This window comes from Morus notabilis, unplaced genomic scaffold, assembly GCF_000414095.1.
Source record: "Morus notabilis unplaced genomic scaffold, ASM41409v2 Scaffold467, whole genome shotgun sequence".
Lineage (NCBI taxonomy): Eukaryota > Viridiplantae > Streptophyta > Magnoliopsida > Rosales > Moraceae > Morus > Morus notabilis.
Window position 1 is genome coordinate 1,040,331 of NW_010361652.1, and position 24,830 is coordinate 1,065,160.

A 24,830-nucleotide genomic window follows, 5' to 3' on the forward strand; every position below is an offset into this window, starting at 1 on the left:
CAGTTCTTATTTTTCTTCTGATAGATTGAGAGCAGTTTTAAATTGTCAAATTCACACTATTTGATGAAAATATGATATTTAACAATATTCCATACCAAATAGAATATTTCAAGCAAAAGAAAAAAAAAAGACAAATACAATATATTTTGCATCCTAATAACATAAGAAGAATTCCTATATGATTTGTGGGTGAGTTACGAAACAGCTACATCAATAATATCATACAAGTGATTTCCTTTAATGGTACACTAAATAAGAGATTTGTACAGAACCCGAAAAAATTGCACCTATTAATAAGATTTTATTTTTTAATGCTAAATTTATAGCAGAAACTGTTTGTTTATACGTGTACTGTACGTCCTACTGTAGAATAATCGGAAAGGATTATGTAACACTATTATAGTTTTGTTTAGTTTCTTATGAAATGAGAACAAAACATCGCAAGAGAGAGAAAAGAGAAACAGACAGATAAGCTGGCCTGGAAAGAACAAAGAAGTACTCAGGCACCTCTCTCTCTCTCGTGTCATCTGCACTGAAAGCACTTTCATGTTTCGTCTTCTTTAAAATAAAAACAAAGATGGTGTTTAAAATTGATCCTATTTTTATTTTTTATATTATTTTTTAAAAAATAAAAATATTTTTAAAATGATGTTTATAGTGTAATAAAGATAAAAAATAGAAATAAAAATAATTTTTAATTTATTATAAAATGAAAGATAAATTAAAAATCATTTTTAATTATTATTTTTTTTTTTTTTTCAAACAGAAAAAAAAATAAAGACATGAATAAATTTTTTATATTGAAAATAATCTCTTAATAAAATTATTAAATAAATTTTTAAAAATAAATTATATTTAAAATTAAAAATATTTTTATTTTTATTTTTATAAAAAAATAAATTTATTTTAAAATATATTTTAAACGCGTCCATAAATTTTCTCTCTCCTAGGCACACAAAGCTGTAATATTTTGTCTTCTCTCTCCACCTTAAAAGCAATAAAGGAGACAACAAAAAAGACTACTTTTTTATTTTTTATTTTTTTCTCTCCCCTTTAAGCTTTCAGTGCTTTCAGCTGGTAACTATTTTCACATTGCATCTACTTTGAATCTGTAGTCTTTCCCATGTCTTTATTTAACATTAATTTTCCCTTTTCCTTTCGTATATAACTGCCTTTTTGCTGGCTACTTTAGTTGTATTGTAGCCTTATTATATTTTTTACTTTTTTGTTGTTGTTGTTGTTGCTTGAATTCTCTTTCTGTTTCTGCTGCTGTGCACGTATTCTTTTCATTTACTCTCGACCCACATTCCCATCAGCATTAAATCTACTATTTCCATTTGATTCGCTTTTGAGTTTTGTCCCACATTATCATCATTACCATCAAATCTACAGTTCCTTTTCTTTTCTTTTCTTTATACATTTTATATATTTTGAGCTTTGCTTGCAACACTTTTCTCCATTTAATTTTGTATATTTTGTTGTATCTGAATCATATCTAATGCCGTTACCCTTTCTAATGAAGATTAATTAGTACTTCTTTTTGGGTTTTGATATAGCTTCACTAATATTCCGGCCAGCTCTATCATCTGGGTTGTTTGTGATTGGTTATAACTAGCATTAACATGTATAAATATAATCCAATCATATCTGTTTCTGATATGATAACTTGAGGTTTGTTTAAACTAGTGTTTTTTATTCATTGTCCTAAATCTCTTCTCTGCAAATCTTGTCGCAAATCTTCTTTTTGTACAACTTGTTGTTGCTTAAGCACTCGAGAGTGACTAAGGGAGGGAGAAACAACCATGGAAGAAATGTTTGTGCCGTTTCGAGGGATCAAGAATGATCTTCGAGGGAGGTTGATGTGTTACAAACAAGACTGGACTGGTGGCTTCAAAGCAGGTTTCAGGTATATACTTCTTCTTAATTAGAGAAGATAAATGAACTATATATATATATATATATATATGTATGTATGTATGTATGTATGCATGTTGCCGTAAATAACGTTCGCTGGCTGAAATGTAGTGATCATGGAGACTTTGAGTTTCACTATTGGCAAGGATAAATAGCATGCCTGTGTTTATGGAAATATCACTGGATAATTCAGTGGTGTGGTGATGTTGAGTTTGTATTTACTTTTACTTGCGTAGCTATTGGTCTATTTTGTTTTGCTTAATTTGTCACTCTTTTGTACTTTCTTTCAGGATTTTGGCACCCATTACATACATATTCTTTGCATCAGCAATTCCAGTGATTTCATTCGGAGAACAATTGGACAGAAATACTGGTAACTATATTCTCTCCTCTTTAGTTAGTTAGTTTGTTTTCTATTTCTTCTTCCTATATATTGAATTCCTCGTGATTTTTGTTTTGTTTTGTTGATAGAGGGGGTTCTGACGGCAGTTCAAACATTAGCATCAACTGCATTGTGTGGAATTATACACTCAATCATAGGAGGTCAGCCTTTGTTGATTCTCGGGGTTGCAGAGCCAACTGTGATTATGTACACATTCATGTTCAACTTTGCTAAGAACAGACCAGATTTGGGGCCAGACCTCTTTCTAGCCTGGACAGGATGGTATTTCTCTTTATTTTAATCTCCTCCTTATTTTTTTGGCAAACAGAATATTCTTCACATTTATGTGTATTTTCTTTTGTAACTCTCTTTATGAAGTCTCTACTTTTGAATTTTGATGTGTAGGGTATGCGTGTGGACCGCTGTATTGCTCTTCTTGCTGGCTGTATTAGGGGCGTGTTCGATAATAAACAGGTTCACGCGTCTTGCAGGGGAGTTATTCGGCTTTCTTATTGCGGTGCTCTTCATGCAGGAAGCAATCAAAGTATTTTTCTCTCTTTTTAGCCCTTCTTCTAATTCCTTGGAAAACAACTATATGTAAATTGCTTATTACTTCTTTATCTATAATTCTAATTATCAAATGATTTTGTTAGGGACTTGTTGATGAATTTCACATACCTGAAAGAGAAAACCCAAAAGCTATCGAGTTCCAACCTGCCTGGAGATTCGCAAATGGGATGTTTGCATTGGTTCTGTCATTTGGCCTTCTGCTTACTGCATTGAGAAGTCGAAAAGCAAGGTCTTGGCGTTATGGGTCTGGTAAGTATGTTTAATTTCATTTCCACAGTTCTTGCAGTAACAAAAGTAGATTAAAAGAACATGGAACTTAAAGTCTTATTTTCTCACAGGTTGGTTGAGAGGTTTCATAGCAGATTATGGTGTGCCTTTGATGGTTTTAGTCTGGACAGCCGTTTCCTATATTCCAGGGAGAAGCGTTCCAGAAGGAATTCCAAGGCGCCTCTTCAGTCCAAATCCATGGTCACCCGGCGCTTATGAGAACTGGACCGTCATCAAGGCATTGCTATATCATTTGATGTTATATTCTAATAAAAGTTTTAGCTCAGGCTTTAGGAGGTTCCTGATGGATTTTCTCTCTCAAACTACAGGACATGCTAAATGTACCGGTTCTCTATATCATCGGAGCTTTCATTCCAGCGACAATGATTGCAGTGCTGTACTATTTTGACCACAGTGTAGCTTCTCAACTAGCCCAGCAACAAGAATTCAACCTCAAAAAACCACCTTCCTACCATTATGATTTACTTCTTCTGGGATTCATGGTAGGCAGGCTCGGATACCATTCCCTCCTCTTTTTGATTCAATTTCTTTCCGACTTCCTAGATATTCATGTTGAGATGGAGAACTATATTGCTTATAGAATCCTTTTGACCTGAATTTGAGAGGTTTTCCTTGTGTGACAGGTCATAATATGTGGCCTCCTTGGGATTCCTCCATCTAATGGTGTAATTCCACAGTCTCCCATGCATACCAAAAGTCTAGCAACGCTTAAGCACCAGGTAAAAGCATATAAACTTACTGTGGCAAATCATTCCACCTATTTCTCCTTGTATATTACATGATTCATTTGCTCTCTTGCCAATTCAAGTTCATTCATTTATCTTTAGAACTTAAGTTGGAGGATTCCCCCATCTGTTCTTGCTTTTGGACTTTCCAGTAATATCTAGTTATGTTGCAGTTGCTCCATAATCGACTGGTCGCGACCGCAAAGAAATGCATGAGGACGAATGCAACCCTGGGGCAAGTGTATGGCAGCATGCAAGAAGCATATCAGCAGATGCAATCCCCACTTATTTATCAGGAACCCTCAGCAATAGTATGCTGATTTACTTTGCAATACATTTATGTTTTGAGGACTAATGGTGTGTGCCATAATTGAAAAAAATAACTGCACTAGAATCCAAAATGATAGTGCCATAGTAGAACTCTTTCTTCTTGGACTTGATCTTGTCAGCATAAGCTTATTATGATTTTGCAACATTTTGCTAAACTTTAGTTTTTAAGTGCAGGGACTAAAAGAATTAAAAGACTCGACCATTCAAAGGGCTTCAAGCACTGGCAACATAGACGCTGTAGTTGACGAGACAACGTTCGATATCGAGAAGGAGATCGATGATTTATTGCCAGTTGAGGTGAAAGAACAGCGGCTGAGTAACTTGCTTCAAGCTGCAATGGTAGGAGGTTGTGTTGCAGCAATGCCATTCATCAAAAAGATCCCAACTTCAATTCTCTGGGGCTATTTTGCCTTTATGGCCATAGAAAGCTTACCGGGTAACCAATTCTGGGAAAGAATTCTGCTGCTCTTCACAGCTCCGAGCAGAAGACACAAGTAATTTCTTTAATCCTGTTTTGCTTCTCTTCACTTGCCCATCAGCACTCGATTTATTTTCCCATCTTCTTTTATTTTGACCGAAATTGACTGAATCAGTTTACCCATTTTCCTGTTCAGAGTACTTGAAGAATCCCATGCCACTTTTATTGAAACTGTACCTTTCAAGACGATTGCAGTGTTTACAATCTTCCAGGCTGTTTACTTGCTTGTTTGTTTTGGGATTACATGGGTTCCCATTGCTGGTCTTCTTTTCCCATTAATGATCATGCTTCTGGTTCCTGTGAGACAATACATTTTGCCCAAGTTTTTCAAAGCTGCGCATCTTCAAGATTTAGATGCTGCTGAGTATGAAGAAGCACCTGCTCTATCATTCAGCCGAACAACAGTAAGCTATCAAGTCATTTCCATTTAAATTGTCCTTCACAAAAAGAAACCTTGAAGGAGAAAAGGTTACAAGTGTAATCTGCTTATGATTTACTTCTATTACCATGACATGTTAGTTTAAACTCCTTGTGCGATTTGTTTTCTCGTATCAGGATAGGGAGATGGGTAGAACAGCTTCTTTTGCAGATGATGGAGAGATTTTAGACGGCATGATTACTCGAAGCCGGGGTGAGATCAGACGCATATGCAGTCTAAAGATATTGAGCTCTGCAGCAACACCAACCAAGGAATTTAGAAGTCTCTCGGACAAGGGGTATAGTCCTCGTGTAAGTGAACTGAGAGTTGAACTGAGTCCTCGAGTGGGAGGTAGAGGGCCATTCAGCCCGAGAACTGGAGAAGGAAGACAATCTAACCTTGGGAAGAGTGGTTAGCACATACATCTCGGATGTGGAATGAAGCATTGCGTATCACTTGAGAACGTTTTGTGGTTGATATTAGGTGGGAAAGTTTAATCAAAATGCAGGAAGTCTGCAACGGACCCCCTTCCCTCGTACTCATCTCGATTTTCTGAGGAAGGTATAAAATACATTCCTGGCAGGATAGGATGTTTGTACCGCAGTTTCTACCTATAATGATTCTGAACAATCTCATATGAAAAGAATTATAAAAGCATCATGGAATTTATAATCTTTTGGTCCTTTGGATATGGACAGTTTTTAATAGTTGGAATCATAAAGATTCACAAGTTTATCAAAGTTGTACGCATCTAAACGCCTATGACCTATCTCTAAATTCCGGCTTCCAAACAAGATCACTCTTGTGCTCTTCCTCTCGAGAATGAGATAAAAATATTAATCAAGCCCTAGTTGGAATATTCCCTGCTTTTCACCCTGCAATTAAAGCTTCGAGCTTTTTTCTAGCATGCGAAGATATGTAGGCACCAACAATGCCATTTGATGCTTCCGTAAATCATTTTATAGTCATACAATAATCTTATAGTACAGGAGTGTATGACTAATTAGGATATGCATTTAGGCATTTTACATGCCAAGATGTTGTTGGATGATCAAAACTGCAATAATAAACAATCAATTGTAAATTACATGAAGCTCAAAGAAGGAAAAAAAAAAGTCACAAATTTCACAAGCATAACTGAAATCCCCACAACATGGGAAGTCGAAAGGGAGCTACTGTTGTCATTATTACTCTTTTCGCTGTGAAAACACCATCAGCCATACGAAGTCAAATCTGTTGAAGGCAAATTCCAACATCATCAAGTGTTTTTACTAAATTTACGACCGGATACACTCTCAGACTCATATAGCATGTGATTTATAAGCCCCCTTGCCGCACTGCATATCAGAAGACAGAATACATTATGTCGACAAAATCGAATAAGAACTGCATGAAAGGCACACTTGTTTCTAAAAACGTCTGCAATGAGCTTTCTAGCTCTTAAAAACATAGCAATAATGCCACACTTTCACATGGACATGGCTAACTAGGTAAAACAAACTTACTCGTCCTTTAGCTTCTGAATTTTCTCCGGATCCTTCTCATGCATGTGTCTCTTGAACTGCTGCCTAACCATGTCGACAAGGAGTTCCGTATTATGTTGCTGCATCATGAGTTCAGCGTTAGTCTAATATTGCCCAATTAACAAAAGAAACAATAAAAAAGTTCCAAACTTTCTCATGAATATTTTGGATTCGGAAACAGCTCCGCCATAAACAACATATTCTTGCAAGTCCATTGGTTTATATTCGTCTGCTGCTATGTCCATGTATCCATAAACTCCAACCAACCACATATATCTTACGTCAAGTTCAAACTTGTTAACCAAAAGTCATTTTGTTTAATGAATGTTTAGCAACTTATCTTGAGATTTCCAGAGCTAAATATTTATTCCGCAGTTTTCAACTTTTCATGGAGTACGGAAGCTAGAATCAACAAGTTTGGACCATTACTAGCGTAGTCCTTTGTCTTCTCTAATCCACGTCTAAATTATTGGGTCTAACTAGGATTAAACCAAAAAAAAAAAAAGGAACTTGCTCAACTTTCTGCATTCCGTTCATCATGGGAATATCATCAACTCTGGCCACAACAGTAATTCAATGTCTAACGATACATGAAAATAAATGCCCAAAAAAAAAAAAAAACAACAACTTTAAGAGAAAAAGGTATAATTATGGCTTACCTTGTGACCAATATACTTGGCTCTTCGAAGGCACTCGCGGTAGAGCTACAACCACAGAACATTGCAATTTGCATTACAAAAATGGGGGCCAAAATTAGAAAACTTCAACACAAATGAATTAAAAACTTTTGAGACACAAAATCGAATTTTGTGACGAATTCAAGAGGACAATAAAGAAGCAAAACCTCGATATAAATGCAGTAAAAGTTCATGTAACTCTACTACAATAAATAGCGTTTTCTTCAATTCAAATCGAGTGAAATCTAACGAAACTGCTCCCAAAATTAGTACCGGAAGAACCATACATATATTCATAAATCGAAACGAAGAACTAAAATCATTACAATAGAGAAAAAGGCATAAATTGTTACATTGTTATTGGAGAAATTTGTGCCAAAAAAAAAAAAAAAAAAAAAGAGTCGGGTACTAACTCTAATGGCATTGTTGGCGAGCTCAGGAGGCAGCGCGGTTTGCAGCGACGGCATTTTCGATTCGATTGTTTTGTCAGCTTCTCTCAGAGCCCTAACGATTCAATTCAAGAAGACGATAGCCAGTGAAATTAGAGTTGCAATTTCGAAGCGGCAATTGATCGAACAGTTTGCGGGCGTGAAACGAAGAAGGAAGAATGAAGAATGAAGACTGAAGAATGAAGAACGAAGAACGAAGAATGAAGAATGAAGAATGAAGAATGAAGAATGAATGGAAAAAGGAATTTGTGGATGAGGAAAGATGAATAATCATCAACCAAACACAGAAAGAAAGGATTTACCTTGATTGATTTCGAAGTTGTGATTCTTTCTTTGTTTCTTCTTGTCTCTGTGAAGAGGAATTAGAGCAGGGAAATCACTGCATTATTGCATTTCAAAACGAAGCAGAAAGTTCCTTTTGCAAAGCTTACAAAATTAACACCCTTCACATTGCAATGACCAAAACACCCTTACTTTTCATATTAAATTCTCACTTTTTCCTGTAGAAGAATGTTGAATCATATTTTTTTTCCTCCATAAAAACACTATTTTATAATCATTTTCAAATTATTTACAAATTAAAACTTTAAAGTTTATGGTGATATTGTTTTGAAATAACATTATGCATTCAACGAAAAATAGAAGAAGATATTAAATATATTACTTTTCATATTTTTTCTTTTAAATGTAACTAAGCATTACTATTGACGTTGGAATTTACGGTTACAGATGGTCTTATCGCTGAAATTAATTAATTATTCACGGAGTTATAAAATGTATTGAATTGGCTTATTAGCACGAGAGTAAAATACGACGCAACATGCACTAAATAAGTTATGTTGGAAAAGAAAATTATAGAGAAGATTAAAAAACACGACACTCTTAACTCGTGTAGAAAAAAGAGTGACTATATGATCTGTTCGTTTCATTCATTCGAATTAAGAATTCGAGTTAAAAGGTGAATTTATGTAAGAAAAAATTAAATTTAAATTTTTATAAAAAAAACACTGTAATAAAATATTAAATTATAATTTGAATTAACGAAACAAACTGAACAATAGAAACCTAAGCATAAATCATATGCCCATCATTAGAGGAATTTGTATGTACTATTGTTGTATTATAATTGAATTTAGACGTGACATGACGCATTTAAAATTTTCAGCTCCGCATTATATGTCACCACCATATTAAGGATATTAAGGAAAGTTACTTTTATTATAGTTTTAATTTTATTTATATTTATTTTTTATTAGGACATTTCTTGATTCTAATATTGAGTACCTTATTTAATTATGTGCTTGTAACGTCATATAAAATACATAATGCTCTTTACTAGTTAACATCTCTTTTTTCCGAATTCATGAAGATAGGCATATTAGCGTACCACTTTAAGTCTCCCTTTCTCTTCTCTTCTTCCTGTTACTTTCTCATTTAATTATTGTTACACAATATCACTCAAAATGGATACTTTACTCCTACAAGGATAAAAAATATCCCAAAAAGAAACAAAGAAATCTCGAGGAGACCTTTATTTTTTATTTTTATTTTTATATTTTATATTTTATATTTTATATTCTTTATTTATTTTGTTCTTGAATTTATTATTATTATTATTATTTTTTGTGCAGATGTTAAGGAATGGTATTTAGAACATCCATGAAAAAAGAAAGCTGCAAATCACTGAAGAATGCAGATATATTATCATTGATATATGTAAAGGGGAAATCCATTAAAATGTGGGCCCAAAATAATATTAGACCCTTTTCAACATCTTCATCACACAATAAGGGATAGACCCAAATAGGGATGGAGCCTACATAAGAATCAAGACCCATAACAAGGTCAATGGCTCTTGGGCTCTCTATACAGTATTCTCTTATATCACTAAATAATCCCCCAAATAAAAGAAAGAAGAGAAGGAAAAAAAGAAAAACGACAGTATCACTCTCCATGACTACCTAAAATGACAACCAAAACATTCCTAGAAGAATTTTTTGGTGGAGCAAAGAAATTTTTTTCTTACTGATATTGCATTTTTCGGACCAATAAATCTTCATCAAGTTCCACCTAATTGCGTGCTCTTTTTTTTCATGGTAGAATATGATTCCAAAATGATCTTTCAGTTTAAAAACCAACACAAACATCGGTAAGTATTTTTAAACCGGTCAGATCACACTAAAATCATATTATCTTCTTGAAAAAATAAAAGTACGCAAAATGGCAAAATCTGATAAAGATGTGATGTTTAAAAACCAACACAATATCAGTAAAAGTATTTTTTTTTTTCCATACCTTACCAAAAAATTATCGACAAAACTTATGTGACGATACTAATTCTTAGCAATCATATTTGTTGCTCTCCTTCACAGACACTGGCTCCCCTTCTTGTAAGCAGTTAATGGGAGGAATTGTCAAGGTCTCTTGTGTCCCATAAGCGTTCCAACAAAAAGGATCTTCAACCAACTCTCCTTCATAAGGAAGAAGCTCAACATCAGACATTGTTATGTTGGTGCAAGCCACAGTGTCGCTACAAGCAAAGTGAATTGGAGTGTTCCTAACGTCGTATGTTCCCTTTATGGTCCGGTATTGGATGTCGTTTACGTAGACGGCCGAGGTTTGGTTCAAGCAAGCCTTGGACAGGCAGTAGTACTGGTCCACATTAATGCAGTTCCTCACATTCTCCATCTGGATGTTCTCGAATAGTATTCCGGTCACTGACCCCGTCCCGCCTTGCCATGTCTTGATCCTCAACCCGTTGTCCGACTCCTTTATGATCACGTTCCGAACCGTTATGTTCGAAACACATGCCTGCGAGTTGTGCACTCCAAGGCTCCCAATGCTGCAGAAGAATTGGATTCAAATTATGCACTGAAGTTTACTTTTTTTTTTTTTTTTGTGTGTGCCAGGTGATGTGATAAAATTATAAGTTAATTTGAAATTATTAATACACAACCTTCTACAATAAGATACAATAATAACCTATAACTTAAAAAATTGATAAATAACTCAAAATTGTATGTCATCTTCTTATAGATTTTGTTGTCTAAGATATAATTGCACATGTAGTTATTGAGACAAAACTTTCTTGTTAGAAATCTAGTTGGGAAAAAGTTGGGAGTGTGTGAGAGTGACATTAAATGAAAATGTACCTAATCCCGTGACTTGGGCCACAAGTGACTCCTTCTATATCAACATCAGCACATCCAGGTCCAATTGATATGCAATCATCCCCTGTTTAAATCACGCATGTAAAATATTACAAATGTCTTAATCTCATGAATAATAAAAAGTGACCCAAAAAAGAAAAAGAAATTAATAATTGATTTTAGCCTACCATTGGCTATCAATGAGTTGTATATTCCGACAGTCTTGGTGCCCTCAATGTGGATCCCATCAGTGTTGGGACTGAGTTTGGGTGAAGAAATGGACAGCTTATCAATAAACACTCCTTCACAGCCGTCAAATTTCATGTGGAATTGAGGGCTGTTTTGGATGCATAATCCACTCACTACCAAGTTGGAGCTCATAAAGAACCTTATTAACTGAAAAGCACATATATAACCCGAGGAAAAAATCAATAATTATAAGAAAATCTCAGATCAATTATAATCAAAATAACACTAAAGGGGCATCGATAATACTAAGCACCATATACTAATAAAATGTAAATCTTAGAACATAGAATTAACAGTTGGTGTTCATTCTCTATTAGTTATGGTGTTTAGTATTAATGTTGTCTCAACAATTTTTTATTAGTATCGGACTCGTAAGTAAGACAGTATAATGGCCCCACATATATAGATCCTCATTTTCAAGGAAGTCTAAAAGCGCATTTTTATAAGTGGGCCTTAATTAGAGCATTTTAGCAACTGAATTAATCAAGATCAAGATAATCAGTTTTTAGTACTTACAGCAGGGCTATCACATGGTCCTGACATTGTTGATCCATCGGGACCCTGAATTAAACAGAAGAATATTATAGCTTTATTAGTAACGTTTTAATTATTTTCTTTTGTCATACATATATATAAAAACAGGTGATTAAATTAGTCAATGAAGACTCAGAATTACCCGGTGAGGCTTGCAGGGGAGATCCCACCATTTCTCTCCATTCCCTTCAATGGTTCCACTTCCAGTGAAGCTCATGTTGTCAAGTCTGTAGAACACAAGCCATTGCTTCCGGCTGTCGGCTTTCGGCCACTCCTCCGGCCCATCCGGCGGCATCAACACCCCATCCACCTATTGCCATTACCAATAATATTAGTTGTTAGCTATTGCTTAAGCTTAATTAATTTTTTTAACAGAGTAGTTTAAATACAAAACTTACTCTATAATAGTAATAATAATAATATGTAGTACACACTTACTTGGAAGACTAATCCTGGCTTGCAAGGGCCAGAGAAGATGGTAGACGTGATCTTGAAGCAATAATTGGCGGGCGCCAAGACGACGCCCGACTCGACGGCGCAGGCAGCCTTCCACGCCTCCCTGAAGGCGGCGGTGTCGTCAGCAGAGCCGTCTCCAACGGCGCCGAAGGACGTGACGTCGAAGACGCAGCCGGAGGAATCAACGGGGTCATTGGGGTAAGGATCTGAAGGAACAGGAGGAGTACTAGCAGGAGGAGGAGGTGAAATTGAAGGAGAAGCAGGGTCTGAGGGCACCACTTGAGGGGGATTTGCATATGTAGGCGCAGGAGAATTATTAGGAGGAGCTTTGTTCTTTTGCTTCTTGTGGTAGTGATATCTTGCTTCAACATTAACAACACTTGTTATAATGGTCAAATATATGACCAAAACCCCACGAATGACCTCCATTATATATTACACTTGGGGATGATGATATTCTACTTCTTGATCTGAAAGATGGCCCAAAAAAAATAAAAAAACACTTGAGCTTCAAGAAGAGGCTTTAATTAGAAAGGAAGAAAAGAACTAATATTGGAGAAATTTGAAGAGCAAAATGAGATAGAGAGAGAAGAATGCATGAATGAGAGTGTTTAACCAATATTATTCGTAATAAGAGCAAGAGACTAATTTATAATGCAAATGCAATTGAAAGAGATTTCAAAAGAGAACCTTGTTATGATGTTTGACGCTGCCACGTGTCCTGCTGTGGTTGATTATAATAGTGTTGTCTCTAGGGCAGTAGTTGGAGGTCTTTTTTTTTTTTATTTGATTAATTTATTTGTAATAGCTAGCTTTTGATGAGAAGAAGTGAAGGGGCTTTTGTGGGGTTTTTGGAGGCTGGTTTTTTTTCTTCTGTGGCAATATAATCTGGCAGACTCTTCTTTGTTTATAAGTGGATTCTTACCTAGTTATATCTCTTGCTTTCCTTTGTCCCATGCATACATATACTAATATTTTATTTTTGCTTTAATTAGTCCATGTTATGTGGTCCATAAATCTACTTCATCCTTTTTTTTTTTCCTTCTCTCCCTAACTATTTTCCAATACATACAATAATTATATATTATTGCTCAATTGCTCTTGCGGTGTTTAGTCAGGTTAAAAATAATAAAATATACACACACACACACAAATAAATATTGGAAATGCATGAGATATTGAACAGTAATGATCTTGTGAACTTGCTTGAGGCCAGCATTCTCTAGAAATTCGTGCCAATGCCAAATGTCACTCTCTCAAGAATTCCACGTTTCCACTGGTCCCTCTACCCGTTCACTTCGCTGATTCGAGTTTAGAATTCGAGTTTTTCTACAGTAAAAAGTTCTCACAAACAATCACATATAACTTTTTTGCTACAGTAAAAAGCTCTCACATAAAATCATATCTCAACTCAAATTCTAAACTCGAATCAGCGAAGTAAACGGGTTAATTTTCCTCTTTTTTCTGTTCCCTCAAGCGCGCGTGTGTGTATGCTTTTACTAGTACTAATAATAATAATGTGCATGTGGTTCTTTGTTTTTCTTGTTTTAACGAATGACAGGTTTGATTTATAAGTTTGAATGAAAATTTTAAATTTTTTATGAGAAAATACTGTAATAAAAATGTTTGAATCATTTTAAATTTTTTATAAGAGAAAATACTGTAGTAAAAAAGTTTGAATTGTAATTCAAACCATGAAACAAACAGATCAAAGTTAAAAGTTATTAGCTCTCTTCCATTTGGAAACTAATAATTATGGTTGCAGCAGGGTGTGAAAAATCTCAGCATCTTATATTAAGTACGTTATAATCTGACACACAAAACCATACTTAAAACTTAAAAATGAGCGTCGCCATTAATTTAGTCCAATTGTTATTGCCCGTGGATTAGTTTTGTTATTTTCCCATTCGTTGTTGAGCTTTTAGCTAAATTAGTTAATTATAATTAGTCCAACTATGATATAGTTGTCCAACCTCTACTTATGAAATGATCACTAATTTAATTAGAATTCAGATACATCACAATCCTTCATGACTTGTTGCATACAGATCTTGTCATATCAATATTAATTATGCAATTAAAGATTAGTGTGTGTTTGTGGTTTCGTCGTATATAGATATATAATTTAGAAGTAGTACGTACTTTTTGGAATATATAGGAGAGAGAATATATTTGGATATAGAATGAGAAAGGGGTCTTCTAAATGTGGGCTTTGATGTAACAGCAAACACTCTCGTGACTCTTCATTGTTGTGTAGCTATTTGTGGCCACGGAAGCAGGAAGGACATCATCTATATAATTGTATTATGAGATTATATTATATATATATACACGAATATATATATATATGTATATATAGAGAGAGATCAGAGAGAGTTAGGTTCTCGACAACAGAATTAAAGCATTCACGGGTTCATCCAATTTCTATGGTCCATGACCTAATCTCAACCAAGCAAAACTCCTCCAAGTTACTTGATACCTTCTCATGCAAAAGTCTAATGAAAAGAATCCATTATTAATAATAACTCAAACCCCAACTACTATAAAGCATTTTCCCTCTCACGTGACCGGGTAAAACCCACTTTAAGACAATTAACCATGATACCATGTATAATATATAGTATAATATTATATAGCAACAAACAGGAACAACAAAAGTCACACACACAATATTGTAGGCTTGCTATGAACAAAATTCACCTGATCACTTGCAGAGATATGGCCAGATCAATCTATGGAGAGAGAGAGAAAGAGAAGTTGGCAATTGTTGTAATATATATGGTCGCCAATTCAAAAGCCAATTATGATATATATTCACTCGTGTATAACTATATATATATATGTGTGTGTGTGTGTGATTATATATATATATATATGACTAATTGCCTTGTAAAATGTAAGGAATTGGTGGGGTAGAGGCTAGATTTGGTCATGGGGAAAATGGAACTGAGGAAAAACCTGCGTTGTTACGTGCATGGTTTTTGTCTGAATATGTCACGTGTGTAACTCTCTCATGAGGGGGTGGGTTTTGTAGTTTGTGTTTTTAACTGATCTCGTGGGCCCACAAAACCGCCAATTGATCGTGAGGCTCTGATTCATCATTGGTATTGGGTGCATGCACTTTTGTTTTCTTGATGACCTCATGATCGAGTGGTGCATTGAGTGGGCGAATCACGTGGCTCCCAGCTATGACACGTGGCACCTCTGCTTTACATGATACGATATTTATATGTACATTTTGCAGCAATATAGTAATTGTTTCTAGATGCCATCATCATAAATATTCATATATATCAATGGTAGTACAAAATCGTAATCATAAATATTTAAAAGCCTGTGGATTACCGACATATATTGATATATATAGCAAATATGTTTTGCTATGTAATTTAGTTTTAACGCATCATGGTCATTTAAAATGATAAATCACGATGCTAAAATTATTCTTATCATTGTTAATATGCAATACATGTCGTTGTTAAAACTGTCACATAATAACAAAAAATCTAATTATTTTATCAATTATATATGATATTTTTCATATAATACGGGATCGAATTCACGTTCTCTCCGATCTAAATTTTACTTCATCTGACGAGCATGAAAAGAGTTCAATAATCATTTTCATATATTGCAGTATAGCAAAACCACTTAGGAATATATATCAAGGTGTGAAAAGGGAAACTATCTTTTCTCAAAGTTCCAAAACAGAAGTGGTTCACATGCAGCAATAATAAAAATGTTTGATTCTGCTGAAACTCTAGATAGCTCAGTGTGCTCTTTCTCTCTCTCTCTAGAACTCTATAAAGGAGAGAGAGAAAGAGAGGGAGAAGGGGACACGTGGCAGCTAGGATGATTCACGGGCTAGATGTGTCTTGGTGTCACGGGTGAAATCATCAAACTCATAAAAGACTAAATATATATTAATCTCTGATTAATTATTAGATTCTACAATGATCACATATTCATATGCTACTTCGTATATATATAAGACAAGACACAAAGTAGAGTCAAGGTTAAATCTATGTGGAGACAATGTATAAAACAGATGTTGGGTGTACTGATCTCATTTTTAGGTTATTTTTCTAATGCTCTGATGTTGAATTTTATTAATCACATAATCATTAGAGTGTTCAAGAGAGATGAGAAGAAAAGTGAGGGAGAAAAATTGCACTTTATAAGGTATTGATTGAGTTTCCATCTTAAAAGATTAATCTGTTTAATTAAGTGGTGTGCTTTAATATCCTTATATGATTATGATTATATTTGTATTTAGACGATGTGAGATCGGACATTTTTACCCTTAACAATAATTCTGGTTACGGATATAGTTAACTACAAATTAATAACCCCAAATTAAAAAAGAAGATATACTCAACTTTGAAGCGGCATTCTTCACCTATACATGGTTGTTGTACTTATGTGCCCTCTGGCTGGTCACAAGAATATGCCCAATATTACAGTACTCATACATAAATACATACATACTTATAATATAACTATATATTGTTCTAGACATTATAGAACAAGAAGTGTAGCCAACTGCTCGGGAGCGAAATCTTGTAATTCACGCTAACATCAACGTACCTTTCCAGATACTTACATCTTCAACCACGGTTGAATAATGAGGCGATTTGCACATTTTGTACTGAAAATATTAATTAATAAGGATTTTTAACGACGATTCTTGAATCGATTTAAATATTAAAAAAACAATTGTTAAAAATACTCTAAATTAGAAACATCTGATTCTCATATAATCTTAAAATGTTAAGACCTTTCTTCACTGACATTATATATAAACTTGCAATCCTATTCTAAGGGCATTAGCATGATGTAGCTCACGGATCGTATTCCTTTTCTTTTAAAATAAGTGCTTACTTTGACGTTACTGCTTTGGAAACTCCAGTTCTATAAAGAAAGGGAGTCTTTCTGTAATTTTTTCACTTCTCTTATTTGTTTTTATTAATTGTTTTTTCGATTGACTTGAAGATGTTTTATCATATTCCATTACGGATGTGTTTCCTTTGTGTAATTTAATATAGTTTTAGAGTAACAATATATAGTTTGTAGAATTTATAATTTTTCTTTAAAAAAAAAAAAAAATTCATTTCTGGTCTGTAGTCAATTTTCTTGTGTTACCGTCGTCTTTTAGTTGTCCTCATTCTATCAGGTTAGTCCCGTTCAATTTCTATCGTCCTGCCGTTTGCTTTTTCGTTGTCGTTTAATGAGTTCATATTAATGTTTTGTGTTGTCGTTATTTAAAGTTTCTGTCGATTTCATTGGTTCCTTTTCATATGTTATCGCCTTTTAGTTCGTTGTCGTTTTTTGAAGCTTTTGTCAATCGACTTAATCCTGATCTCATTGCCTTAGGCTATTATCGTTTTAAAATAGCTCCAATTAGATTGGCGACTTTTCTCCCCTTAAAACTAAATCGTGACGTTTCTATTTAACATCATTTATATTTCCGTCCTTTAATAGATACTAGTGTGTTACCCGTGCTATTGCACCGATGTATAATTATCTATTTAATAGAAAGTGCATTCAATTGATAAGTTATCTATTAATGTCTGAAATTAATTGATAAGTAATTCTATAAAAATTTTGTAATTTTATATTAATTAAAAATTAATAGAAAGTGTGTTCAATTGATAAGTTATATATTAAATGCATAAATGTCTATACACACATAAAACAACACTAAAAAAACTAATAGACCAATAGTTTATATAAGTAAATAAATAGGCCAAATTACTATTTTCGTCCATAACTTGTCTGGTTATGAACCATAACTTGACAAGTTATTCTCAATTTTTATCCATAACTTGACAAGTTTGTCCATAACTTATCTAGTTATGAACTATAATTTAACAAGTTATGGCCTATTAATTTCTATAACTAAAAGTTGGCCTATATACTTTCTTAAGTTTTTCATATTGGCCTATTTCCTACTATTTTTTAAAAAGTAAACCAACATTAAAACAATAAAACATCAAAATTCGAACAGTAAAAAAATCAAAATCAAATGAAACAACGACTCGATGTGATTTAATAACCAAAATTGAAAAGAAAAAAAGTTAAGAAAGAATATTATCTCAGCTCAATAAAATTCTCCTAACTAAAACCAAGTTTAACATATTTGAAATCTGTAGCCAAATAAATTTAACTTTCTAAATTCTCCCGCCTACTTTCGGAAATTAAAATTGAATTTGAAACCTAAATCCCAAGAAATTTCCAACCTTTAACTCGAAAAGAACGAAACCTTTTGCCAACTAAACCCTAATTCACCTATTTTGCTTACTTACTGGAGCTGAGAAATTGTTCATAGTTTCTTTTTATGATATTCCGTTTTATCTTTACAGTTAAGGCTTATGTCTTTTTTGTTGTAAATCTTCTCATGCCTGCAACTATTGACAAACCTGATAAGCTTTTCAAGTAATTTGGTCTCATCAAGCATGATGGAATTGAAGTTAGGGGCAAAATGAAGGTCTATAAAGAAAAGATCATCATAAAAACAATAAAAACTCATACTCATTAGAAAGAAGAAAAAGCATAATCATCAAGAAAAAAATTAGTTATTTCCTACCAACCTTTTTCTATTCTGCACTCGCGAAAGAGGGAGAGCGTCAGGGATTGAGGGACAATCTCAAAATCGAAGAGTGAAAGGGCGGCTAAGGCACATATTGAACCTATCGAATTTTTCTTCTTATACAAAAAAAAAAAAAAGAGAGAAAAACTTGCTTTCCCAAACCAAAAAAACACAGAAATCAGGTGATGAAGGGCTCACACCCACAACACTTTGTCTTTGGTAATGGTCGGCCTCCTCTCACAAACCCACACAGAGATTGTCGAAATCCAAAGATACAGAGAAGGGAGAATAGTAGAAAGAGAGGCGGCTAGAGTGAAGGATTGCACAAACGTATTAGAGTGTGGCTAGAGTGAGAATTGGTGAGACTATGGCCATGTTCATTTCACCGATTCGAGTTTTTAATTTTAGGTTTTCACAGTAAAAAGCTCTCAGAAAATGTCACATTTAATTTTTTCTGCTACAATAAAAAGCTCTCAGAAAATGTCATATCTCAGCTCGAATTGAAAACTCGAATCCGCGAAGTGAACGAGGCCTATGACTTTTTTTTTATCTAAGAAAAATCTAGGAGCTTCTACGAAGAAGGAGAGGAGAAGAGAAATGAGAAGACAAAAAAGCCCTTGCCTAGCAAAGCAAAAAGAGAAGAGAAAGAATGGACAAATCAGACATTTCACAGAAGGGTAGGGACACACCGGGTATTAAAAGAAGTGAAACATCAAGTGCATGTTTGGTTGGGAGATTGAGGGATTCAAATCCCCTGATTCAGGTCCAATCTGTGTTTGGAAAGTCAAAAATAAACAGTAAAAATTAGGATCAGATGGAGTGATTAGGATCATTTTGGGCTCTAGAGGGATTCGTTCCCTGATTCGAATCATGATTCATGGTTCGCTACAGTATTTTCTCTCACAAAAAATTCACGTAAATCGAAAATGATTCGAATAACATGATTTGAATCCTCTAACCAAACGTCATCAGCGCCCCCCCGTTTGAAACCCCAGTGCACAGTAAAAATTACTGTGCACTTAATGCCAACTTCTAACGACCACTGGCTTCCTCTCCCATGCTTCAGCAGAGAATCTGCAGTCCTTTTTCCTCTCGCGTGGGTGAACAGCCGAGATTCCCCTCTAGCTTTTTTGGGACTCTCTCTTCTCCACTCTTCTCGTCTGCTCGTTGTTCGCAAGTTCCACATCGGTCGCCGTTGATGAGAAGTGGCTGGAGTAAAGGAGTTTTTGTCAACAATCAAAGAAAACTCCATATTCAGTACCAATTTCACCGATACTACGGAAGCAAGGTCATTCCTCGCCTTCACCGGAGAGAGGACAGAAGGTCAGTGAGGACTCAGAAGAAACCATCTTCTGCGTTTGGAGTGCTGCATCCGTTGTCCTTCATCTCGTCGTCGGATTCGAACTCTGTAACGGTATGCTCTCCTCACCTTGTCTTCGTTGGTTTCTGGATGTGACTTTGGTTTCTGGAGAGTGGACAACGATTTTGGTTGTGAGTGGATAGTGATTTTGGTTGTGACTTTGGTTTCTGTGTTTGATTTGGTTGTGATTGTGGTTTGCGGAGATAGTGTTGGACTTGGTTGTGATTCCGGGTTCAATTTTTTGTTTCTGAAGATAGTGTTTGTGACTACCATCATTTTCTTTTTTCTGAGATCTTTTCCAGAATGTAATGCCTTTGTTTGGCATTGAATATCTTGTGATTGGAAATGAGAAAATGTTGGTGCATAGCAGTTATACAAGTGCTTGACGAATACTAGATAATGCACACAAAAAAAGAAAACAAAAAAATCTAAAGCATGTAATCCTAATATCTTGGTGCATTTGTTTCTGAACTTGATTTGTTTCTGGCTGTTGCTTTGATAATCCTGATATGCTTTAGAATTTGGACGGGTGGGGATTGTTCTCTAGCAATTGGTTGTTGTGTCTCAAAAAGCCTGATAACCATGTAAGTTCATTTTTGTTTCTAACAACATCCGTTTGGAATTTGGTTGTTGATTTATTTTACGTTTGATTACAATAGTTCCTGTAAGTTTAAAGAGTTTCGATCTTGTTCTATTTGGATAAAAAAAAAAGGGAAAAAAATCCAGAAAATGAATTCCAAAGCCAACAGCAACACCAACAGCAAGCAAATGAATTCCAGAAAGTCTAGATATGGTACGATGTTAAGTAGGTTAGTTCCGACAGTTTTGGAGATTTCTGTTGAATGAAAGTTACGCAGATCCTATATCCTATATTATCAAATGGTCCGTTATGAGGTGTAGATGAAAAAGTCTGCTGGCAAGCTTGCCATATAATTGGATACATAATATTGTGCTGTCACCGTGTTTAGTGCCCTGTCTTTATTCGTGCTTTGTATTATTTTCAATTATAACTTCTTTCTCCCGCTTGTACATGCTAGTTCATATATTGCTTTTCTCATTTGCTCATACGCAGGACTAGCCTTTGGAACTGGGTCTTTGGTTAAGAAAATGAACCTATTGTTCTTTAGCTTGACACATTTTATTGCCAACCATTTCTAGTGATGTTAGTTTTTTAGACAGTCATCTAATTGGTACCGAAGAGAAGGGGAAAATTATCAGGTACGATAATCATACGATTGATGTAAAATGTTATTGTGGTGAAGTCAGGTGTAGATTTCTTGCTAAGTTATGCCTGCAACCACATTATCTATGTTCACTTGAGAATTGAACAATATTATCACTTGAGAATTATAGAGATTAGTTCCTGGAATTTGGCTGGTGGGGATTTTCATACGTGAATGAAAAACATACGCCTTATATAACTTGTAAGTTTAGTTCCTGTAAGTTTATATATATGAATGTGTTTCCCGCAAGGTGAAAAACATATGCCTTATATAACTTGTACCCGGTTTGGGAGTAGTTTAGTGCCTTTAAACAAGAAGTTTGGTGTTGTGTTTGTTGTTGTTGTTGTTGTTTTTCAGTTTTGTTGTCATTTTGTCAATGTGGTGTCCTTCGTTTTTGCATGTGATGTCCTGCTCTTGGTTATGATATGCGTGCGTAGATGCTAAGGAAAACTAGATATGAGAGGCCACTTTTTTGGAGCCCTACTGCAGAGGCTTTTTTGCTAGAGAGATTATACGAATATCACGACGATAACCACGGTCGCCTACCAGAATCTCGTCACAATAATCAATGGGCATCAGAAATGGAATGCTTTTTTTATGGCTATGTTCCTGATGGTGAGCGTCTTAGGGAGAAATGCCGACAATTGGGTAAGGTATACGCCGCGTACAAAATGTTACAAAGTCATACAGGAGTAGGATGAGATTCGACCACTACAACTTTCACCTGTTCCGAGGAGCTGCAGAAAGATCTTTGTAAGGTAACATATGAGATTGATTATACTCACAAAAACAGTGACATATTTAAATTGTTACATACTTACCTCTCTACTTAGAGGTTACTAACCAATTCTCTAATTTATTTCTAGAGAAATCACAATGTGAAAACATTGTTTACTAATGGATGGAAGCTGAACGAGGCGTACTTGGCTGCCATTTTCCCCAGTAGAGTTGGAGCTACTGGATTAGGTGCATATCACCCAAGTGCGGGAGAAGAGGCAGCGGATGATGCACCCATTGAAGATGTTACTGTTGTTGATGAACAACAACAGCCTACCCGAGATGCTCCATACCAGAATAGTGATGATGACGACGTATGTAATGATCTTTTCAACCGCGTTGAACGTTATGGACGACGAAATGCCACAAATATATTCGGAAAAGACAGTCCTCGCTACAGTCGCAGCCATTGTTGATGATGATGACCGGGTACCAAGGTCGATGCATAACTCTGCTTTAAAGGGTATAGACAAAGTGAACGAGTTATTAGCAAATACTAATGAGGCTGTAATGTTTAACAAGGTGCGTATGGGACCACGTGCATTTAGGATTCTTTGTGAAATACTAACAGAGAGAGGTTTGTTACAACCAACAAACAACATGAACGTCCCATAACAAGTATTTGTCTTTTTAACCATCATTGCACAAAGTCAAACTAATCGTGAGTCACAAGATGTATGGCAACATTCGGGGGAGACAATTTCATGAAGATTCAGTGACGTCCTAGGTGCAATTTGTTCGTTGCACGATGATTTCATTAAACCTCCCAACTATGACAAACTTAGTGAATTTGTACGTGGCAATCGTCATAGATATGGGACATGGTTTAACGTAAGTTGTGTTTCTCAGTCTTATTAGTATGCCACAACTTTGGTTTATAAACATACTAACCTCTTTCATTATGGAACTATTGTGCAGGACTATATAGGCGCAATTGACGGGACTCATATACCTTGTACACAGATTGGTGTTCAAAATCTGACAGCTTACCGCAATAGGAAGGGGTTCAACTTTCTGAATGTAATGGCAGCATGTTCCTTCAGTATGAAGTTCACATACATATTTAGTAGTTGGGAAGGTTCAGCACATGATGCACGAGTGCTTGCAGATGCGGTGGCCGAACCCAAGTTCAAATTCCCACATCCACCGCCTGGTAAGACTTCAATCCATCCATATGATTCTCAGTTTATTACCTGTTACAACCTCTAAATTCTAACAAAATTCGTTTAACTTGCATAGGAAAATACTATCTTGTTGACGCGGCATATGCAAACAATGGTTGTTTTCTTGCTCCGTACAAAGGTGGACTTACCACTTGCCTGACTACCAAAGGAGAAGTGGTGGATTTAAGGGACCTAGAGATATGTTTAACTACAAACACTCATCCTTGCGAAATTGTATAGAGCGAACATTTGGTGTTTGGAAGGCTAGGTTCCCTATCTTAAGGCGGTCTAATAACACTTATCCAATGACTAAACAAGTGAAGATTCCAGTGGCATGTGCAATCTTACATAATTTTATTCACATGGTAAATGAGGGGGACCCGCTTCTAAATCAGTACTACCGTGATGGAGTACCAGTTAGTGAAATAGATCCAACCAATAGTGATGGATTTGATGACGATGACGATGACGGCAATGTCCCTGAGGGGCCAACAGTAACAGGAGCTACTGTTAGCCGAACATAGATGGGTCGTTTTAGGGATTGCCTGGCGAATGACATGTGGCTGGAATACCAAAGAAGCTGTGGGAGACAAGCTTGAAAGTGCAAATCAGCAATGGGATTCTACCTCTATTATTTTATTCACATTTTTTCCATTTATTTTGTAGTTAGCTTGTTATAATTTTGAGTTATAATTATTTGTATAATTTTTTTCTAGTACTTCATTTTTTTATTATATAACGAATTATATTTTTTTAAATTACACGTAACGAATTATATTTATTATATAATTTCTTAAATTACATTTATTTTGGTCATGATTCAAATTCAGAAAACAAGACAACCAAACACTGGTTCGAATCACATTTCAGGTTAGAATCAAAATCATGTATATACACATCCAAACGAAGGTTCTAATCACTATGAATTATGATTCAAATCATAAATCATGGATCTGAATCAAATGACTCAAATCACACTGATTTCAATCCTTATAGAGAAGAGCAAAATCAGAAAGCCACTTTTCAAAGAACAATAAGGGTCCGTTTGGTTCCTAGATTCACTCCCTGATTCGAATCATGATTCGTGGTTCGCTGCAGTATTTTCTCTCACAAAAAATACACGTAAATCGAAAATAGTTCAAATCACATGATTTGAATCCATGAACCAAACGGACCCTAACTTTCCGACTCCTTTAGTAGTATTGTATAATATTTGCGATTATTAGTAATTACTAGTTTTATCGTTTTCGAAGCATAATGCCCGTTTCCATCTACTGTCGTCTTACCTTCCTCTCCTTTCTACATTGTTGATCTTGTTGTATTTATGTTAGTGTTGTTTTACGTTGTTGTTAACTTCTTGTTTGTATTTTATGTCGAATCTTCCACTTTCTAGTCGTTTTCTTGTTGCTTCTGACTCGTATCAGCAGTTCATGTTGTTTTCCATTTTATGCCGTTGACATCAATGTTATGTCTATTTTTTTTTTTTTTTTGCCGTTTATAATTTAGAGTCGTTTCTTTGTTTTGTTTTTTTTTTTTTTTTTTTTTTTCCCCGTCATTGATTGCTGCCTTATTTTAT

At 35.0% G+C, this 24,830-nt stretch overlaps 3 protein-coding genes and 2 long non-coding RNA genes across 6 annotated transcripts; 3 read left to right on the forward strand and 2 right to left on the reverse strand.

The window, feature by feature from the left end:
* The first annotated feature begins 1,008 nt into the window (after nucleotides 1-1,008).
* LOC21408805 (probable boron transporter 2) lies at nucleotides 1,009-6,023 on the forward strand. The gene is made up of 13 exons (XM_024167143.1): nucleotides 1,009-1,077; nucleotides 1,769-1,906; nucleotides 2,205-2,287; nucleotides 2,386-2,578; nucleotides 2,702-2,840; nucleotides 2,950-3,115; nucleotides 3,205-3,371; nucleotides 3,463-3,636; nucleotides 3,778-3,873; nucleotides 4,053-4,190; nucleotides 4,384-4,703; nucleotides 4,824-5,091; nucleotides 5,243-6,023. The coding sequence occupies exons 2-13, from the start codon at nucleotides 1,803-1,805 to the stop codon at nucleotides 5,519-5,521; spliced, it is 2,127 nt and encodes a 708-aa protein (XP_024022911.1). The 5' UTR covers nucleotides 1,009-1,077; nucleotides 1,769-1,802; the 3' UTR covers nucleotides 5,522-6,023.
* Nucleotides 6,024-6,148: 125 nt separating this feature from the next.
* On the reverse strand, nucleotides 6,149-8,141 carry LOC21408806. 2 transcript variants are annotated; one of them, XM_024167144.1, is made up of 5 exons: nucleotides 8,057-8,141; nucleotides 7,719-7,809; nucleotides 7,288-7,332; nucleotides 6,611-6,708; nucleotides 6,149-6,442 (listed from the first exon to the last, which is right to left on the reverse strand). In XM_024167144.1, exons 2-5 carry the CDS (start codon nucleotides 7,770-7,772, stop codon nucleotides 6,364-6,366), a joined length of 276 nt encoding a protein of 91 aa, XP_024022912.1. In that variant the 5' UTR covers nucleotides 7,773-7,809; nucleotides 8,057-8,141; the 3' UTR covers nucleotides 6,149-6,363. The 2 variants fall into 2 exon arrangements, with proteins under 2 accessions (XP_024022912.1, XP_024022913.1); XM_024167145.1 differs by having other exon boundaries at nucleotides 7,719-7,926.
* Nucleotides 8,142-10,044: 1,903 nt separating this feature from the next.
* On the reverse strand, nucleotides 10,045-13,026 carry LOC21408808 (polygalacturonase At1g48100). The gene is made up of 7 exons (XM_010100458.2): nucleotides 12,833-13,026; nucleotides 12,125-12,612; nucleotides 11,829-11,996; nucleotides 11,669-11,713; nucleotides 11,092-11,299; nucleotides 10,907-10,988; nucleotides 10,045-10,596 (listed from the first exon to the last, which is right to left on the reverse strand). Exons 2-7 carry the CDS (start codon nucleotides 12,569-12,571, stop codon nucleotides 10,095-10,097), a joined length of 1,452 nt encoding a protein of 483 aa, XP_010098760.1. The 5' UTR covers nucleotides 12,572-12,612; nucleotides 12,833-13,026; the 3' UTR covers nucleotides 10,045-10,094.
* A 7,058-nt stretch (nucleotides 13,027-20,084) lies between these two features.
* On the forward strand, nucleotides 20,085-22,220 carry LOC112092052. Its single transcript, XR_002902406.1, has 3 exons — nucleotides 20,085-20,145; nucleotides 21,752-22,072; nucleotides 22,181-22,220. It is a non-coding gene; the product is annotated as an uncharacterized LOC112092052 (long non-coding RNA).
* A 58-nt stretch (nucleotides 22,221-22,278) lies between these two features.
* LOC112092051 lies at nucleotides 22,279-23,355 on the forward strand. The gene is made up of 3 exons (XR_002902405.1): nucleotides 22,279-22,922; nucleotides 23,010-23,244; nucleotides 23,331-23,355. It is a non-coding gene; the product is annotated as an uncharacterized LOC112092051 (long non-coding RNA).
* Nucleotides 23,356-24,830: the final 1,475 nt, after the last annotated feature.

Excerpts from the sequence above, each read along its gene's own strand:
- LOC21408808 (XM_010100458.2), bottom strand. The coding sequence starts at position 12,571 with ATGGAGGTCATTCGTGGGGTTTTGGTCATATATTTGACCATTATAACA. Across the intron at positions 11,997-12,124 it reads AGCCAGGATTAGTCTTCCAA|GTGGATGGGGTGTTGATGCC; the intron begins GTAAGTGTGTAC and ends TAATGGCAATAG. Across the intron at positions 10,597-10,906 it reads GGCCCAAGTCACGGGATTAG|CATTGGGAGCCTTGGAGTGC; the intron begins GTACATTTTCAT and ends ATTCTTCTGCAG.
- LOC21408806 (XM_024167144.1), bottom strand. The coding sequence starts at position 7,772 with ATGCCGTCGCTGCAAACCGCGCTGCCTCCTGAGCTCGCCAACAATGCC. Across the intron at positions 6,709-7,287 it reads CCAAGTATATTGGTCACAAG|CAACATAATACGGAACTCCT; the intron begins GTAAGCCATAAT and ends CTCATGATGCAG. Across the intron at positions 6,443-6,610 it reads ATTCAGAAGCTAAAGGACGA|TGCGGCAAGGGGGCTTATAA; the intron begins GTAAGTTTGTTT and ends TCTGATATGCAG.
- LOC21408805 (XM_024167143.1), top strand. The coding sequence starts at position 1,803 with ATGGAAGAAATGTTTGTGCCGTTTCGAGGGATCAAGAATGATCTTCGA. Across the intron at positions 2,579-2,701 it reads TTTCTAGCCTGGACAGGATG|GGTATGCGTGTGGACCGCTG; the intron begins GTATTTCTCTTT and ends TTTGATGTGTAG. Across the intron at positions 4,191-4,383 it reads ATCAGGAACCCTCAGCAATA|GGACTAAAAGAATTAAAAGA; the intron begins GTATGCTGATTT and ends TTTTAAGTGCAG.